This window comes from Penicillium argentinense, assembly GCF_028826775.1.
Source record: "Penicillium argentinense strain IBT 30761 chromosome Unknown utg000009l_segment0_segment0, whole genome shotgun sequence".
NCBI lineage: Eukaryota > Fungi > Ascomycota > Eurotiomycetes > Eurotiales > Aspergillaceae > Penicillium > Penicillium argentinense.
The window spans coordinates 1,618,864-1,637,412 of NW_026622668.1; the positions used below are offsets into that span (position 1 = coordinate 1,618,864).

An 18,549-nucleotide genomic window follows, 5' to 3' on the forward strand; every position below is an offset into this window, starting at 1 on the left:
TCAAGTCTACCTCATACTAAGTTTCTTTCTACAGTACTGACAGTACGATGATGGAGCGCTATGAGAAATTCTCGAATTGAAAAATATTGAGAAACAAGCAAGAGCCACGAGTCAATCCCATCACTGGAGCGAGGGAGACAATCAGAACCGGCTGGAACAGGGAACAAATAATGGAAACAAATTAGAGACAAATTTGGAAAGAAAAATATATCATGACGCCTCGGTCATGTCGAACTTTTGGCGAGATCCAGAGAGGCATTGGCTCTGGCATCTCGATTGAGACGTCGGGGATAGGCTTTACCCATGACCCCCGCGCCGAACGAGCCATTTTGGCCGGAATGAAAACGAACGATCAAGATGCTAAAGATATCACGAAAACGAAACGCAGATTTTTTTTTGTTCTCTTTTGGGGAATGTCCATGAACTTCACTCGAAGTTTTCCTGGATACGGAGCTGAGCCTGAAGCTTGGCAATAGTCTCGTCACGGTCGGCGATCTGCTGACGCAGGTCGCTGATAGTGCGCTCGGCATTGGCTTGGCGCTCCAGCTTCTTAGCGCGAGACTTGCGAGCGGCTTCAGTGTTGCGCGCACGCTTGGCGGCAACCGGGTCCGTCGGATCGAAGTCGATCGGTGACAGCTCCTTGCGCGAACGGCTAATGCCAGAGACACTGGAGTGCTTGGTGGTACCGGTCGCGGGAATGGGCGAGGCCTTTGCAGAGGTCACGCGCTTGTGAGCGGGAGACATGGGAGTTGGCTCGGGCTTTTGCTGGGGCTCAGCGAGAGCAGCGGCAACATCGAACTGAGCGTCGAAGACGTTGCCGGCGGTCGAAGCATCGTGGAAAAGCGGGGCCCATTCCTCTTGGCCCATGTAGTCCACATCAGTGAACAGGGGAGACGGGTTCTGACTGAATGTGGCGGGCGAGTCATATGGAGGAGTGCTCAGATCCGTAAAGGTGCCTGAAGAAGGCACGGAGCCGTCGAACATCAGATCCTTGGGCGAGATTGTGCCCGTTGGAGCGACGGGGGAGAAGGCAGCATCGGCCTCGGGACCCAGCGGGAGCTGACCGAGGTCGAGCGGTGAACCCATGCCGGTGTGGAGGCCGGTCGAGGGCAGGCCGAAGAGTTCGGCGTCGTTGTCTGCGGAGTGGGTATGAGCGATGAACGCTGGGTGAATGAAAAGTGTCAGGTGTATATTTACCTTGGAAGTTCGGGGTGGACATATTGCGACGATATGCCAACATGCGTTGTTTGTATTTCGTGAGAGCGGCAAGATCGGTGTTTCCGGCGTGAAAAGGCGGGACGGGAGGGCGATTATTAGGCGAGTATGAAGGCACGGAAGCCGCCTGAGGGTGCGGAGAGTGCTTCAAGTTGGATGGAGACCAGTAGGAAGGAGACTGGGCAAACTGGTTGACTCTGGGGTCCGGAGCGGGAGAACCAGAGAACTGTTGCTGGAGGTGACGGTGCAACTGCAGACCGAAGGAATGTCTTCGAGGGTTGTTCTGGGCCAGAAAGGGCTGAAGAGCCGACGGCTTAAGGGCAGTACTCGAGGGTGCTGGCGCACGCAAGTCTCTGGGGCGAGGCTGCGGACGAGAAGCTGACGGAGCGGGATAGAGCACAAAGTCCTCTAGCGCACTGTTGTTGTTGTTGCTGTTGCTGTTGTTGTTCGAACTGGGAGCCTGTGGCTGCTTGGGCGGGGGTGAGGGAAGCCATGGTTGCTGGAAGGTATCCGTGGTGGAAGACTTAAAGTCGACCGGGTAAAGGTTGTTGGGAGAACTTGAGCTAGCGGGAAAGCTGCTGAAGTTCAGAGGTCCTGGGACAGGAGACTCTGAAGGGGGTTGTTGAGGGGAGAAAAAAGACGAAGTTCCCGTGGGATCAATGATGTCTGTCTCTTGAGAGAAAGACGAAGCGTGTCGAGACGAGTCGCTTAGAAAGCGTCCATTTTGGCACAGTAGGTAATCAAAAGGCTGGTCAAATGTAGGCAGAATGGTGGAAAAGACGTGATGTTTCTGTGGGTGTGGGTGTGGAGAGGTGAAAAGTGAGGATGGAAGGAAAAAAATTGCAGGCATCGACGGGGGGACTCAGGCACTTCTTAAGCGGTCAGCCAATTTGGCTGTGTGCGCCGAGGGCGCCGCACAGCCAATCAACTGGCCGAGCCGCACGGGGCTGACGCCGGCGCAGGTCACGGGGTGTGAGTCACACTCGATTTGGGGCAGTTTATTGGTGGAAGGCAGACAAATTGCCCCACTCGAGGCTACCAGGGGCTGGCGGAGTCCTCGAGTACATACGAGTACAAGGCAGGCCCGTCGAGGTACTTGCGCCTGCGCGCATCTGCAGTGGCGACGCATGTACCCCTCGCAACGGTATGCAAGTACCGCTGGGTCTGCCTCCTCCTCCTCCGTTCCCAATTGACCAGTGACCATCCCTCGTTCGGCATGTCCAGGCACCCGCCCATCCGCCATTCCACATTGGAAGCCTAGATTAAGGCAGATCAGTGTGTACTCCATGACGTCTGGTGTCCTCGGAGTATTGCATTCTGCGAGTACTCATTCGATCCATTCTTGGCAACGCTCGTACTCGTCGTACGCAGGCTCAGGCGGAAGCGAGCAGCCTCACTTGAAAGTCAGCGCCGACTCGTGTTGCATTATTAATCCAACCACGCACCCGTTAGGACCAGGACTCGGCGTACCCCAAGGGCTGATACGAATGACCCTCGGAGCAAAGTACCTGCCTCCGATTGCCAGGCCCCACTGATCTTTTCCTAATTCTGTCCCCGCGGTGGGCTATGTCCGTGGCCCGTGTTCCGTTCGATAACTGCTTTGATCTTAGTCTTGCCGAAGGGCGTGAAAATTGACTTTACCGCGCCCCCCCCCATTCTCGATCGTCGGTTCCAAGAAATACATCTCCTGGCAAGCGTTGCATTCATCCTCACCGTCTCGTCGAGACGAACTGGAGCGCCGAGACAACTACTCGGAGTATCCTGCAACAATCACAGGCTAAGCTACCCGTGCCAATTCTTATCGTCCTGGTCTCCCAAGCGGTGGTGATCCCATCTCAATCCTTTCGCCTCGTGCCTGGCAGCCCCACATCGAGAACAGGGTTTGCATCTGACCTAGTCTCCCTTGGCGGGCCGTTGCACCGCAATTTTCCGAGGGCCCAAAACCAGTGTCTGGCGGCAGCACCGGTCCGGTTTCATATGCTGCTCTTCAGCGCACTACCGCGCAGCCTACGTAAAAGGTATTGTTACACAGATTGTGTGTGAACGAATTCTAGGTTTCGGAAATATGCAACCATGCGACCGGAGTGAGAGATTTGTCCGGGTTTCCAAACCATATCACATACTCGGATCGACATATATATCCAACCATTCAGGTATCGTGACTTGACTTGGATGCGAAAATGCGCCCAACCCTGGTCATTCAAATTCAAATCATCTGACATTGAAAATTCTACCGACTCGTCGGCTCAGCGATGCACTCCTAATTTGATTGTGGATTCCATGAGGCACTCCAAAGCAGCTGCTACCATGGCTCGTGAGTTGTCGGTCCGATCAACCACGCATGGTGAACTCGACAACACAATACACTGTTGCCTCAATCTTGATGGGTACGTGTAATCACCTACTTAATCTCACAACATCTCAGATCATGCTCAGCGTAGGCAACAACCCCACGGGTGGCACGGGAAGTGATTCCATTTGGGATGGCTACCTACACAAAGTGTCACATATGATGGATACCTAAAATCACAAGGAACTACTACCACGACCACCTTGTCCCTTATCTCGCCCCCACACTAGGCATCTCACGGGTGCTCTCAGATCGAAATGCTTAATTCAAGCTCAGGTCAAATACTGTATTGTATGATCCCGGTTTCGACGCTGATTGCCACCCCCGCCATGTGATGCTCTTGTTGTTTCATATTAAACACGATTTATACAATGTGTTTCACCTACACTGTACTGCCTGATCTCCTGCTTAGTGCGGTCACCCATCTGATAGTCTGCCTCTTCGTCTACCCATAGTGATGTCACCTACGTGGTCATTCCCCTAGTCGCTTTTTTGTACGCGACGTCTCCGGGCCCAGGACAAACGAAAGAACCTAGGCCTAGATTTTTCAAACAGAGAACAGAACATTCAAGTGCATGCTATTCTTCCATACCCAGAACCAGGTTTCCCCATAGAAGCCCAAGAAGAGTCCGAGGGGTGTAAATTGTAGTACTACGCAAATACTGATGAAATCCTGAAATCAACATAACAACTTATCGCAAGTAAACACGCTCATTCAAGGGAATTGCACCATGATCGACATGGCCAACAAACCGCAGTAGGCAACGTATTCGCGTCGCATCCATGATTCCCACACCGATCGCACCGACTCCGCGTGGTATCTCAATAAAATTTTCAGACCAGACAATACGGGTGGGGTTGGATATCCCCCTACGAATGAGTACAATGTCTAGCTATCGGAATATCCAGCCAAGCTCGCCCTTCCCGTTGAGTGGAGACGGGCCAGCGCGAGATGTACCCCAGGAAGCCAACGCATTGCGATGGAGTCGAATCCATTGCATGCATAATGTTTTGCAGCCCCAGTGGTCCACTCCACGCACGGCGACCCATCAACCCACGATCGCATCGACAACGTTACGTAGAATAAAATAAGAATTACTACACTAGTGTAGGTTCGCAGATTGAAAAAGCAAACTAGATTCTATTAATTATTACCTATCGCAATATGTGCCACGTCCCCGAAGTGTAGAATAACCCCGTGAGACGGGAACAACGGTAGACAACAGTCCAGGCGCAATTTAGAGTACCAAAGACATCAAGCGTGAGAACTCAAAATCTCAAGACTCGCAAAAGATAACAGCACCCTTCCTCCCCAGAGGGTATCGAACACGAAAAGCAAAGCGCAGAACCAGAAACGGCAGTGGTATCAATCTAATCGGGCGATCCACCACATAACGCATAAGCACGTCGCGAATCGAAACTCGGTTGCAGACGCATGTCGTGAAAGGAATGAAAGGCGTCGGTCGAGGCGCCGAGAATAACTAATGGGGGGGCTGATTTTTTTTTGGGTAAAAGCAAATAAAAAGGATAAAACATGGCGACAGCGGGTATCTCATTGGCATCTCTTCGAATCACAGGAGCCTAGGCAAGCCAAGGGCCACGATAACGAAAAGAGTACCAGTGGCGAGGAACAAAAAAGATTCAAACAAGGAACGGTAGCGACAATTGGTAACAATCCGTATTTGCACCGTCAGAACCGGATGCAACCGAGTCCTTCAGGAAGATTTTGAGTTGGCGATGGACCTGTCATATCCCACCACCGCTCAAACTCAACACGTCGCGGAGACCCAATTCAAGCGGCGGCCTGAACAGGGGTGGAGGCAGGAACGTTGACATTCTTGGCCTCCTCGGCGGCGGGCTGAGCGGGCTTATCAGACTCAGCAGCAGTCTCCTTGGCGGTGGGCTCAGTGGAAGTCTCCTGGGTGGCCTCCTGGGTGGCCTCCTCAGGCTTGTCGGCCTTGACCTCGGTCTCAGCAGGGACGGCCTTCTTGTTGGGGTTGGGGCCCTTGTGGGTAGACTTGCGCCACAGTTTACCAAGCGGGTTGGACTTCTTGGCCTCATTGTCGCCATCGGTCTTCTTGGCCTCCTTCTCGCCATCGGTGGCCTCGTTGTCGGAGGTTTCCTTGTCCTTCTTACTACCGAAGACACCGAAGATACCTGAGGCGCGGCGGTTGGCAGCCTTGGTGGTGTCCTTAGGCTCGGCAGGAGCCTCAGCGGCGGCCTTCTTGCCGTCCTCACTATCAGCGGCAGCGGTCACGCTCTCGGGCTTAATGGGCTCGACGGCGGATTCGTCGACCGGGTTGTCGAGCTGGGGAGCAGTGCTGGCGACAGCATTCTCCTCAACAGGAGCGGTGGCCTCTTTCTGAGACTTCTCCTGGGAAGGAGAGGAGGGCGAGGAGACCTTGTTGAAGAAAGAACCGAAGAGTAAAGAAGCGCGCTTGGACGACTTCTTCTCCTTGTCTTCCTTCTTCTCCTCCTTCTTCTCCGCAGCGTCGGCAGGGACCTCGGCCGTCTCGGCGGTCTCGGTGGCGGTTGCGGCGGCAGACTCGGTAGCAGGCTCAGCAGGCTTGGTCTCCTCAGCAGGCTTGGTATCCTCAGCGGCAGGCTCAGCAGGCTTGGTCTCCTCAGCAACAGGCTCAGCAGGCTTGATCTCCTCAGCGGCAGGCTCAGCAGCGGGCTCAGCAGGCTTGGTCTCAGCAGCGGCCTCCTTGCCCTTGCCCAGGCGGCCGAACAAGCTGCTGTTGCGCTTACCGACGGACTCGCTCTTATCACTGTTGGAGGTAGCGGCAGTGGCAGCAGGCTTGGTCAGCTTCTCGAGCTCAGCCTTGTAGCCCTCGCTCGAGGTGATAGTCTCCTTCTCAGCCTTGGCCTCGGCGGCCTTGGCCTCGAGGGCAACCACCCAGCTGTCACGCTCAGCGGCGCTGGAGGCCTGGAAGGTACGCTTCTGGCCACCGACCTTGAAGAGGAACTCCTTGGTGCCCTCTTTGGTGATGTCGGAGACCTCAGCCAGATTGAAGATATCAGCGGGACTGCCCTTGTCCTCGACGCGTTTAGTGACGAACAGCAAACCTTTGCCGGTTTGAGTGGCCCAGGCGACGGTGGGGTTGGCGGCGGCCTTCTCGTTCTGCTGGAAAACGGAGAGGTTCTTGGCCTCGGTGGCCTCCTCGTTGAAGTAAAAGAAATTCTTGGTAAAGCGGAAGCCCCTATTGTAATCATTTGTTAGATGCTGGTTTCTTGCGCGCACGATTATCGCGAATAGATAAACAAAGAACTTACTTGAGGGTACCGGAGCGCTTGTAGCCGAGGTAGCCTTCAGTAGCGGGCTTGACCTCCTCCTTGGCCTCCTCCTTCGCGGGCTCAGTAGTCTCAGCAGTCTCAGCGGGCTTGTCAGCGGCAGCAGCCTCCTCGGTGGCAGCAGCAGGAGCGTCCTCGGTGGTTTCCTTGGGAGCCTCGGTGGTCGCAGCCTCAGCGGGAGTCTCAGCGGGGACGGCCGCGGGGGTCTCCTCGACAGGCTTCTGAACGTCAGACATGATTAAAAGTATTAGACCGAAGTGGTTGGGGTATCGATTATTGAAGCTGAGCTTCTGAAGAAAAGCGAGTTTGGGGTATCGGGGGGTATCTCGAAAGCAAAAGAAATAAGAGCGTCAAGAGAGCTCGGGTATCACAACGACGTAGGAAAGGGGGGTATTTGCTTCGGGAGAGAAGAAAGGGAAGGAGAAAAAGGGAGGGAAGGGCGGAAAAAAAGAACGAGGAGGGGGGGAAGCGCTGGGCGACCAAAGGGGAAAAGAGCTGCAGGGAGCCAAGTGGAGTCGCTTAGGTAAGAGTCAGGGGTACTGGTTCTAGCGGGCAGTTGTATACATTACATCCTTCCACTATGCCTTGGGATTTCGTCGTCCAGATTGTGGTGCTTTCTATGTGAGGCTGTCTCCATCTGTCCCTCCTGTTCGGGCCTCGCAGGGCAACTATCGCACAGGGGAGCAGTCGCAGCGGAATCACCGTCCTTTCGCATCCCAAACATCACACCACCCCAAGATCGGCCATGCAGCTAGAACGGCCCCCTAATTTACCCGTGCAGTTCGGGTCCCATCCCGTGCAAATTAACTGGCTTTGCCCAAATTTTTTTTTTTTTTTTTTTTTTTTGGCTTTCATTTTTCGCTCTTTGCTTCGGTCTGGTCACGGGGCGATTACAGTGTGGACCGCCCGTTGGTGCTTTCCGTCCACCCTTCGAGTTACACCGTTCAAGGGGTCGATACCGTCGAGGATTCGACCCAGTCCATCCTGTCCTCGCTGGCTGCGCGCCTCTCGCACACTTGCGCTTGAAAGTCTGGTAGCTTTTCCCCAACGGTCAACTGATACTTACACATCGTATTCCGCAGCTCTTGAGAGGCCCGCCGGGTCCTGGGACAAAGAGGGGAGGAGGCGGCGGCGGAAGGATCTGGTCCATGGCGCTGGGCCTGTTCCAACCCTGCTGCCTGTTGGCGCTTTGCCTTTCTCACTCTGCATGCTGATCAGCCAGGGTGAGGCCGGCGGCCTATCGGGATTCGCTCGCATGGCGCAGATCCAGCAGTGACGGAACTGGCTGCCGGCTCCTCGAGCATTTTACTGGTCTCCATCTCCAGATACGCGAAATGCGCCAGCAAGTGAGAGTGCGCGAGTCTCCCCAAGATGTAATCTTTGGTCCTTTCACCCCATGACCAGCCCATCTCCCAGTGGCGTGCGAATCCTCGTGGCCAACCAGCGCGGTAGTACAACCCCTCCTTCGTTGCGCGCGTCATAACTCTATGTCGTGCCCTACACTAGTGGGCGCATGAGCTCGACCGTTGCGATCAGCTCCAGGATCCCATGATGCATGATGCGTCCACGGCCTCTTGGTTCGCCATCGGCACGACATTCTTTGGCGTGATACGAGCGCGAGGGTATCACAGACGTTTCCACCTCCCTTTCTTGTCCCGTCTACGTACATACTCGTACATGCTACATACTGCGGAACAATGTACCATGTACTGTTTACATACACAGTCCATACCGACTTTCTGCTCGTGTCCTTTTCCTTACTCGGGTAACTACTACTACTGTAGGCAATCTGTACATTTGCTCTGGGTCCACACGACGACTTCTCCCGAATTGCCCCTAATTAAGGGCCCCCTTTTCGTCTGCCATCGCGGCTCCGTAGCTTCTAGACGTTCGCCGGCCTAAGCCCAGCCTGCCCCACCCAGTGGTCCCGTGTCTTAAGCCATCCACCGTGGCTGGCCAGCCCTAACTCCTATACGATCTGTGTGCTTCACCTTGCGACCTTTTTCAGACCAGTTTCGCTGCTTTCTGGTTCACGTCGCAGAAAGCGCCCACTCGACTGGTGTGGTTCTTGGGCGCTTCTGGTGTGACTCATTCCAGTTCCCCCCTCTCCAATCCCCTCCCACTTACGAGTAGCATCTTCTAGGCTACGCTTCGCCCTATCAGGTCGATCATGGCCATCTCCCCTGCGAGCACCTGCGACTGGAGCATTTCCAGTAGTGATAGCCCACTTGCTCCACTTAGCGACGCGGCAGCCAATTGCTTCGCGGGCCCCTTTTCGACACTTTGCCTACCCGTCAGGCGTTATGGCCAAGCGACCAGTTGCCAATCCTGCCCTTTTCGTGCGGCACAACGTTGACGGCTGCGCTCCCAGGTCACGAGTTGCCGAGCCCGGGACTGTGGCCGATGAATGGTCAGTGCCCCGTCGATCTCTTCGGCTGGCGGTTTCGGTGACAGGTTTTTTCCCTGGCCCTGCAGCTGCCATGCGACCTCCCAAGTTGCTTATCCTATTGTCATAGCGTTCGGTGGGAAGGCGGAGATGCCCGCCGTGCCACTACTGCACCAGGAAGACCGAGCTCTGGGAACCGGATGGATCGAAAAATGGCGTGAAGATCCCGCCATTGAGACTCGCCAAGCGCAGAACACGGACACCAGCCAAATTTCCGTCGTTGCGGTGTGCTTGGTACCCAGCTAGCAAATGCACTACGGAGGACTTGTCCCCGAATTGAAACTCTCGTGCCCATCTAAGCTCTCCTCCGAGGTCCCCCCGTCCATTCTAGCGTCCACTAGACCGGTCGTCGAGCCTTCCCATAACCATGGCACCCTTTGATGAGGATGCGCGCACTATCACTGAGACCACGGTGGATTCAGTTAAGAGACGGAGCAGCATTTCTGCAATAGGTATATGAGTCCGATCGCGCCCATCTTGAGTTCAGTCCTCGAGGACTGAAGACATCCAGCAGGTGAAAAAGAAAATAAAAAGGTTGGGTGTAGAACCGGACCACGGTTGCGCGAGGACCACCGTACAGAGTTGCTGCCCGTCCATGGAAAAATGTGAAATAGGGGAGAGAAGGGCTCCACACGAGCTTCGGTGCCCACTTGGCGCGGTTTAACAAGGAGACCCAATTATTGAACTCGTCCGCCGCCCAATCCTTCCGATCCAGGCGTGGGTAGGATCGGCCGATTTATAGATTCCAGGATGCAAGGTACAGACGCCATTCAAGCCAAAATCTGCCCCTCCGCCCTAGTCGTGCGTGCGCCTCGTTAGTCGCAATGTGACTTGTTGGCCATGAGCTAAGTTAGAGGTGCAGCTGTGACAGCTCACGGATGTTGATGCCTGAGTGCCTGAAGGTCCGAGTCAGATGCGAGGGACTGGATCATATCACGCGGGTCATCTCGCTTACCGTAAAGGACTAGTGCGGAATGTGACCAAGCGCTATATAACCACCTCTCGCCCACATCGCTTCCTCTTCTTCTTCTTTTCTCCTCATACTTACCTTGTTTGGGTGTCCGCGATCATGAAGGCGGTTCACTACAGTCTGGGCCCTGCATTGCACAGCGCGGAGGACTGGTCTGTTCAAAGGCCTTCTGGGTCTTTGACAGGCGTATTCTTTGGCACCTTCCACTCAGTGGATTCCTTTTTTTTTCATCAATCCCCGAGTCAAAGACTCGGGCTTGGAGAAGAGAACCATCTAGTTCTGTCTGAAGAAGTTTTGCTTCTCCCGTCCCGTGTCTGAACTCTGGCCCTTGGCCGCATCTCCCTTTTAATATGTTATACAATTACTGGCCACTAACTGTATCTGCGTATTCAGCTAAGACCTGAGGAATTCCCATGCATACTTGGATCCCAAGCCAACCACGCGGTACCCGCAGTATTTGTCTCGTGTTGAATCCCACATTGAAGCAATGTCTATTCCTAGGAACCCCATCAGTAAAACAGCGCGTGCTAGAAAAAGCATTGTCCCAAGTCCAGAAAAGTGTATTAATACCATTTCGCTATCAAAAATAAGATCTTTGTAGTTTATTGAGACTGCGGCGCAGCGCCTTCGAAATGGTCCTCCCCTGATCGGTACACTCCTTGTCTGCCCGACTTCGGTGACAATGTAGTTCCTCGAAAGCTTCGATAGTGACAAGGGTTGACACGTGGTTCGGTCCCAGTGTGGTCTCTTTCCCAGTGATTGCCCGTGCACACACCTTCTCAGCCTCGATCAGTCTGCCTAGACCTGCAAGACCATAGGCAGTGCTCAGAGTTAATGTGTGGTTCGGGCCTAGCATAGTCTCTCTCCCAGCGAGAGCTCGTATGTACATCTTCTCAGCCTCATTGTGCTTATGTTGGTGACAGTAATTTGTTCCAAGACCATGGACAGTGGCAAGGGTTGATATGTGGTTCGGTCCTAGTGCGGTCTCTTTCCTAGCTAGCAGAAATGCATACATTTAACTGGCAGCAGCAAACTGAACTTGCTGCTTGAGTAGATGTGATGCCTTAGAGAGCTTCTCGTACTGATCGTATAGGTTGAGTGTAATGCCATCGATCGCATCGCTTTCGAGGAACCAGTGATGTGCTAGTCGTGCTGCGTAACCAGCTGGGCGGGAATAGGTGATATTCATCAAAGAAGCCCCCGAAGTGTCATCATTCTCGCTGATGGTTGCATCAACACAATCAAGAGCATAGTAATAATACTCCATGTTGATATTCTTGTTGAGCGCGGCCATTGTCCAGTCGTGCACAGTTATGCATGCTCCATGAGTTCGATGTTGAATGGACTTCGAGGAAGTAGTATTCGGTCAAGACTTTCATCTCTCCTTGGAAGGACACCTCGCCGGTAACCGTTTCACGAAGCCATTCGGGAGACTTTTCGGTTAGTCCTCCATGGAAAAACTCAAACCAAAGATTTCGGTTATCGAAATAGGCCAACAATTTGAGCAGTTTTGCCGCACGAGGCTCCTTCTCTTCTAGGAAAGCGTATGACAAATCCCAAGTCGTGTAAAGTGTGCGCTCGCGATACTCTGGAAGCTCAGGTGGATGTCGAGGATCAATATTCCAGCGCTTCTCATACTCTTCCAAGTATCGCTGAAAGCTGAAAGTACTTCGTTTGAGGTATGTCCCAGCAGTTGCCAAAGCAAGCGGAAATCCTTTTAGCCGATTCGCGAGGCGCTTTGCACCTTTATCTGTGGTATCTGTTAGCTCGTTCAACAAAAGCTTTATGGTTCTGGCAATTCTACCATGGAAACAGACCTGACTGAACATTCTGTCGTTCCGAGCGGGTTTGAAGCACTAGGAGGCTATCCTCGATGTTTTGGAAAGCTCCTATATGAATAATTCGAATCTTCCCAGGAATGCACTCTGGTTGTCGAGTAGTGACTATGATAGCTCCAGACGAGGTAACTGGATAATAATCACTGATGTCAAATTGGCTTGGATCGTCGTAATTGTCAAATATCAAAAGCCATCGAGTTTTTTTTCGGATCAGTCAGCCAACGATTTACACGTTCAACAATATATTTACCATCAAGGACTCTGGAATCTTGGACTCCGAAGATAAGACTGGCAATCCCGTGGACGCCGTGGATTCTGCGTAAGCGATAGCTAGTCGACTCTTGCCAACGCCACCTATCCCACCGAGAACTAGACACGGCGCATTCTGTTCGTCAAAATGGGGTTTCATGTCATTAAGCTCGGACTCTCTGCCGAAAAAGAGCTCTTTGGCGGTATTTGGCGCTTGACGGAGACAGAGACCAACTGGGCCGCGAAATGAGAAATCTTCTTTCTGCGGAGTGACAACGAATAACCGTCAGTAAAGCTCTATCACTAACATTGTACACTTTCCGAATTCCTGGAATCCACACTTCTGAAGGACATCAAAATCCAAATTTGAGTATGTAGTTGTTCACATGTAGTACGACATTGAATTGAAGGCCAGTTTTTCTGAGAGAACATCGACCGCAAAATTCCCATTCCGCTGTTGATTGAGTTGAAAAGAGAAAAGCCACAAGCTTCAATCTTACCGAAAGTCTGGGTTTGAGCAATCCATTGCCTTCCGTTGTCGTTAACGATATTCTGTGTCCCACTGCCTCGGTTGACATTGACTGACGATTGTAATTAGAAAGGGAGGAAACTTATATGGTATCCATGGATAACGAAGCTGAATCATGTCGATTCACCAGTTGTTCTATGCGTACTGTAGTGGCATTAGAATCTGCACGAAGTCCTTTCACCTCTATGACCACCTTCTCTGTGCCCTTTGGATATCAGAGCCTAGAAGCAGTAATCATCTGGTAAATTTGCAGTTCCCAATTTTACCTTTTTGCCAAGCTCTCTTCTTAGATCCTACTGTGATATGCGAATGATCGCTGATCGTGCTCGTTTTTATAGAAAACGCCAAAGTCACCCAGCACAAAGCTCCAGCTCCCGAAGCATCCAACCGGCTTTTCCCCTAGGCGATCGCACGATCCTTCTGGTATCATTTGCGTGATGCTCGTGGTCGCTCGGTTTCGATGGACGGAGCTTGGGTGTTAGCGAATAGCGGCGGATTGGGTTGGGCTGATGATTAGGCGCTTGCTTCTCTGTACAGGTAGCGTCTTCGCCTGTCGGGAAGTTGGATCACCTCTGTTAATTATATCATCATACTCTCCCCTTTTATTCCGGCTGGTTTGGCAGCCAGGTGCCATGTAGCGTGCTGATTTCACAAGACCTATGAAATTCTTGGCCGGGCACTGAGTCTACCGGAACGCGGAAAGCCACAATAGAACGATGAAGCTTCTCGGGACAGTAAGACAAGGGCGTGAGAGCGCCGTGAATCTGATAAGTGAAACAATGGAAATTAAAGGTCTAGGTTGCTAGACGTCTGTAATCACTGCCGTGTAATAACTATGGCCATTGGGACGAAACAAATCCCGCTGGAATGACTAATGGGTGAGCCCCGTTAGGGATGCGCTTTAGGGGTGAGAAGAACGACAAGAACCTCTCAGCGGAGGGGCGTGAACAGTCATTGGATCATAGCGATCGATTCTCTTGGTTCTCTTGGCATTTACACAGCCGAACATTCCTCTTGCCTTCTCTTGGATGGCTATCTCCCACAACGGCTGAACTGTCTTGCCACACGATCCATAGAAATGGTTAATTCAATAATAATCCCGTCTGGTTTATGAAGAGCTCAGGAATGTTTGGGTTATGAGACTGTAAAAGACATTCACACACGCTGTCGGGTGCCGGGGAGAAGATTTGGAGCCCCGTGGAGCCCCATAAAGGCGGACTTTTAGCGGAGAAATTGTCGGCATCAGTGGAGAATTGGTATTGTAAGTGATTGTCAGGTTGTATCATTGTAAATTAACCAAGCAGATTAGTCATGGTCGCGCACATAGTTACAAATTTGTGTGTGTACAGACATAACTAATGCAGACTTCAGGTTCTTGGTGATTGGTCATGGTAAATGGGTCACAAGCTGTTCCAACAGAAATAGACAATGGTGGGCGCCGTAATCACTTTCTTGGCTTTGGCGCCAAGTTGACCGCATCATTTCTCGGGCTTTTATCGGAGAACTCGGCAAGTTCGGTAAATGCCAAGGCCAGGGTATCATCACTGAATTTATGGAAATCTTGCGCAGGGTTGATGCCTCTGGCTTTCCTTTTCATCTTCAGGTGAAAATCATGTATATCTTGCGAATGCACAAGGTTCTGGAAGATATCAGCAGGAGAGCTTCAAGGGCAAAAGAAGCATTAGTACTGGCCCGACCAAAATTTGAGCAATTGAAATATCGTTCAATTCTGCGGGGTGAGGATCTCGGCCCTGGGGAATGCTGCAGTCTCCGCACTGGCAACATGATCCATCTTGGCAAAGGGGCGGAGAGATCTATATAAGAGCAACGTGCGGACGTGAAATCTTTTGGTATTCAAGGCCTCAGCATGTACCTCAACAAGCTACTTACTTCGGCTGTAGCCCTGGGTGGCTGTGTCTGGGCCCAGAGCCAAGCTGGCGTCGAGGATCTCGATGACCCTGGGAATGACCTCTACGAAAAGGACCTGTCCAAATGCCCTGGATACAAGGCGACTAAGCAGTGGGAGACTCGATCTGGATTCTACGCGGAACTTACCCTGGCAGGGCCGGCGTGCAATGTTTTCGGGACTGACCTCCCGGACCTAAAGCTCCAGGTGGAATATCAGACCAGCGATCGACTTCACGTCAAGATCTCGGACACAAACAACACGGTCTACCAGGTTCCAGACAGTGTTTTTCCGCGTCCCGGCTTCGGTGAATGGTGTTCCCCAAAGAACTCAAAGCTCAAGTTCAACTTCAATGCCGACCCTTTCTCATTCACCGTGTCTCGCACTGATACCGGAGAGGTACTATTCGATACTACGGGCAACAATTTGGTATTCGAGAGTCAATATGTGTATCTCAAGACACATCTGCCACAGAACCCGCACCTTTATGGACTGGGTGAGCACAGCGACTCGTTCATGTTGAACACGACCAACTACACTCGAACAATCTATACCCGCGATGCCTATGGGACACCTCAGGGCGAGAATCTGTACGGTGCTCACCCGATCTATTTCGACCACAGACAGAATTCTACTCACGGAGTCTTCCTACTTAACTCCAATGGCATGGATATCTTCATCGATAACAAGGGTGGTCAATACCTCGAGTACAACATCATCGGCGGCATTCTTGATTTCTACTTCATTGCTGGACCCTCCCCGCGCGAAGTGGCCATTCAGTATGCGGAAATTGCACAGTTCCCTTTGATGACTCCTTATTGGGGACTCGGTTTCCACCAGTGCAGATACGGCTATCAAGATGTCTATGAGGTCGCCGCTGTCACCGCCAATTACTCCTCCAACAATATCCCTCTGGAGACCATCTGGACCGATATCGATTACATGGATCGTCGACGCGTTTTCACCATTGATCCAGAGAGGTTCCCGGCCAATCTGTACAAAGACCTGGTGGACACAATCCATGCGAGAGATCAGCATTACATCGTCATGGTCGATCCCGCCGTATTCTATAAGGAGTCCAATCCAGCGCTCGAGGCAGGCCTCAAATACGGCACTTTTATGAAGGAGGCGAACGGATCCGAATACCAAGGTGTCGTCTGGGCTGGTCCGAGTTACTTCCCTGATTGGTTCCATCCCGAGTCGCAGCAGTACTGGAGTGAGCAGTTCGCTAATTTTTTCGACGGAACGAATGGTCCGGACATTGATGCACTGTGGATTGACATGAATGAACCCGCAAACTTCTTCAATCGGCCATACCCGGGCAACAACACGACACCCGAGAGATTCGCAGAGGTGGATGGTGACCCTCCAACCCCACCACCAGTGCGAGATGGTCCAGATGCTCCCATCCCCGGATTCCCAGACAGTCTTCAGCCAAACTTTGCTTCTGGCAACTCAGAAGAAAAGCGTTCGACCGCAGTTGTCGCACGTGATCAGTATCGGCCTCGAACCCGCCGCAACCTCGGCGCTGGCCATTGGCGCACTGCCAGGGCCCCTTCGCATTCTGGCTGGCAGCACGGCGGGGAAACTGGTTCTGGCTGCGGACCTGACGAGTGCAAAGGCCTTCCAGGTCGTGAGTTTGTCAGGCCACCATTCATGATCCAAAACGGCGCAGGTCCCACGCTTGCCGACAGCACTGCCGACACTGATGTGGTGCAAAGCGGCGGATACGTTCAATATGATACCCACAACCTTTACGGTGCTATGATGTCTTCCCATTCTCACAACGCCATGCGTGCCAGGCGTCCGGATGACCGCGCTTTGGTAATTACCAGAAGCACGTTTGCTGGCTCCGGAAAGGACGTGTCTCACTGGCTTGGAGGTAATATAATTCCTTTTGCGAATACTCTCTTCAACACGAGCAACGACCCCATGCTAACTCCAATCCTCTGCAGATAATATTTCCGGGTGGCTCTGGTACCGTATTTCCATCAGTCAGATTCTGCAGTTTGCGTCGCTATACCAGATTCCCGTTGTGGGCCCCGATGTCTGCGGCTTCGGCGGTAATGTAACGGAGGCGCTCTGTGCCAGGTCAGGATTCAATCTCTTTACCAGAATGGAAAGTCTGACTAATGTCAATCACTAGGTGGGCATCTCTTGGCTCCTTCTACACATTCTTCCGCAATCACGCCGAAATCTCCGCGACCTCCCAGGAGTTCTACCGCTGGCCAACAGTTGCCGAGGCCGCACGCAAGGGAATCTCCATCAGATACCAACTCCGTGGGTGATCCATGCAGACCCCTCTCCGCGAAGGACATTATAACTGACAATTCTCTAGTCGACTACATCTACACTGCCATCTACAAACAAAACCAGACCGGCACCCCGACCCTCAACCCTCTGTTCTTCAACTACCCGAACGACCGAAACACTTACCCCATCGACCTGCAGTTCTTCTACGGCGACGGCATCCTCGTCAGTCCTGTTACCGAGGAAAACAGCACGAGCGTGAACTACTATCTTCCCGACGACATTTTCTACGAATGGGGCACCGGCAAACCCGTCCGCGGAAATGGTGAGTACGTCTCCGCCGAGGTCGACTACACAGATATCACGGTCCACTATAAGGGCGGCATTATCTACCCACAGCGCATCGAGAGTGCCAATACCACCACCGCGCTACGCAAGAAGGGCTTCAACATTGTCATTGCGCCTGGTCTCGATGGCTCTGCCAAGGGCTCGCTGTACCTTGACGATGGCAAGTCGATTGTACAGGACGCTGTGTCGGAGATCGATTTCAACTATGCGCACGGCAAGCTCAGTATGACTGGATCGTTTGAGTACGACGCTGGTGTCAGTATTGAGACTATCACTGTTCTTGGTGTGGAGCGCGAGCCAAAGGCACTCCGTAATGCCGACTATGATGCTGAGAATAAGAAGCTGGTGGTTCATGTTGCTGTGCCTTTGACCGGTCGGGCTCATATCAAGGTTTTGTGATTTGATCTCAGGTAGTGTGGGCTAGGTATCACTTCTTTGTTGAAGTAATGCATCAATTACACAATACGCATTCAATATATTGTAGGAATACTTATATATCGATGTAAGTTCAAACGTAAAGACGGCTACTACAGTGTATTTATGTGATGGTCTGGTATTAGAGATGTGCCCCAGTGTTCAGTATTGTGGATTGGTAGTCTCTCGCGTCTCGATAGAGGCAAGGCTTTCTGGTCTGAAGGAATCGCAAATCCGACAGACTCAGATATGGTTCATCTACGATAAACTACAAGTCTGTGGAATGTACTTGACTACTGTGCGATAACGGTTCCTGTGACAACGATTTCACATGTAGAAGACAGAAAAGGGTATTACAAGGGGCGGAATGAGATCAAAATAGAAATAAGGGGTGAATGTAAGTTTCATTGACCGGCAGTTTAGAGTACACTCTGATGATATACAGACCTTCACAAAATCTTTCTGAACGCCCTTTGTGGTGTAAATAGTGGGTCGCCGCATAGATGAGGACCATTTGCTGGCAGTTACCAGTGAATGTGACTATGCCTTGATTGATTTTCGTAAGAATAGCACACTGCTAGCGATTTTACCTGCGTTTGCTTGGCAGGAACAGTTTGCCTTTCTAGAAGCCCCTAGCTCCCTGTACCCTCTTTATTACAACAGCGATGTCTTTCGCCTAGCTAAACCGGCCTAGGCTTGTTCCTATTAAACCTAGATTAATCTCACCGGTCTTAGGATAG

The 18,549-nt window shown here is 52.2% G+C and overlaps 6 protein-coding genes across 6 annotated transcripts; 2 read left to right on the top strand and 4 right to left on the bottom strand.

The window, feature by feature from the left end:
- Positions 1 to 426: 426 nt before the first annotated feature.
- cpcA (amino acid starvation-responsive transcription factor GCN4) lies at positions 427 to 2,065 on the bottom strand (the record flags this gene model as incomplete). The annotated part of the gene is made up of 2 exons (XM_056620707.1): positions 427 to 1,136; positions 1,198 to 2,065. The coding sequence occupies 2 exons, from the start codon at positions 2,063 to 2,065 to the stop codon at positions 427 to 429; spliced, it is 1,578 nt and encodes a 525-aa protein (XP_056471513.1).
- A 3,292-nt stretch (positions 2,066 to 5,357) lies between these two features.
- On the bottom strand, positions 5,358 to 7,095 carry N7532_008216 (uncharacterized protein; the record flags this gene model as incomplete). The annotated part of the gene is made up of 2 exons (XM_056620708.1): positions 5,358 to 6,768; positions 6,842 to 7,095. The coding sequence occupies 2 exons, from the start codon at positions 7,093 to 7,095 to the stop codon at positions 5,358 to 5,360; spliced, it is 1,665 nt and encodes a 554-aa protein (XP_056471514.1).
- A 643-nt stretch (positions 7,096 to 7,738) lies between these two features.
- N7532_008217 (uncharacterized protein) lies at positions 7,739 to 8,116 on the bottom strand (the record flags this gene model as incomplete). Its single annotated transcript, XM_056620709.1, has 2 exons — positions 7,739 to 7,874; positions 7,926 to 8,116. The coding sequence occupies 2 exons, from the start codon at positions 8,114 to 8,116 to the stop codon at positions 7,739 to 7,741; spliced, it is 327 nt and encodes a 108-aa protein (XP_056471515.1).
- Positions 8,117 to 9,162: 1,046 nt separating this feature from the next.
- N7532_008218 (uncharacterized protein) lies at positions 9,163 to 9,551 on the top strand (the record flags this gene model as incomplete). The annotated part of the gene is made up of 2 exons (XM_056620710.1): positions 9,163 to 9,313; positions 9,376 to 9,551. 2 exons carry the CDS (start codon positions 9,163 to 9,165, stop codon positions 9,549 to 9,551), a joined length of 327 nt encoding a protein of 108 aa, XP_056471516.1.
- Positions 9,552 to 11,290: 1,739 nt separating this feature from the next.
- Positions 11,291 to 12,624, bottom strand: N7532_008219 (uncharacterized protein; the record flags this gene model as incomplete). The annotated part of the gene is made up of 4 exons (XM_056620711.1): positions 11,291 to 11,620; positions 11,649 to 12,034; positions 12,093 to 12,271; positions 12,344 to 12,624. Coding segments are annotated over 4 exons (1,176 nt in total), but the record flags the coding sequence as incomplete, so codon positions are not given.
- Positions 12,625 to 14,758: 2,134 nt separating this feature from the next.
- N7532_008220 (uncharacterized protein) lies at positions 14,759 to 17,794 on the top strand (the record flags this gene model as incomplete). Its single annotated transcript, XM_056620712.1, has 4 exons — positions 14,759 to 16,679; positions 16,753 to 16,888; positions 16,944 to 17,077; positions 17,136 to 17,794. The coding sequence occupies 4 exons, from the start codon at positions 14,759 to 14,761 to the stop codon at positions 17,792 to 17,794; spliced, it is 2,850 nt and encodes a 949-aa protein (XP_056471518.1).
- Positions 17,795 to 18,549: the final 755 nt, after the last annotated feature.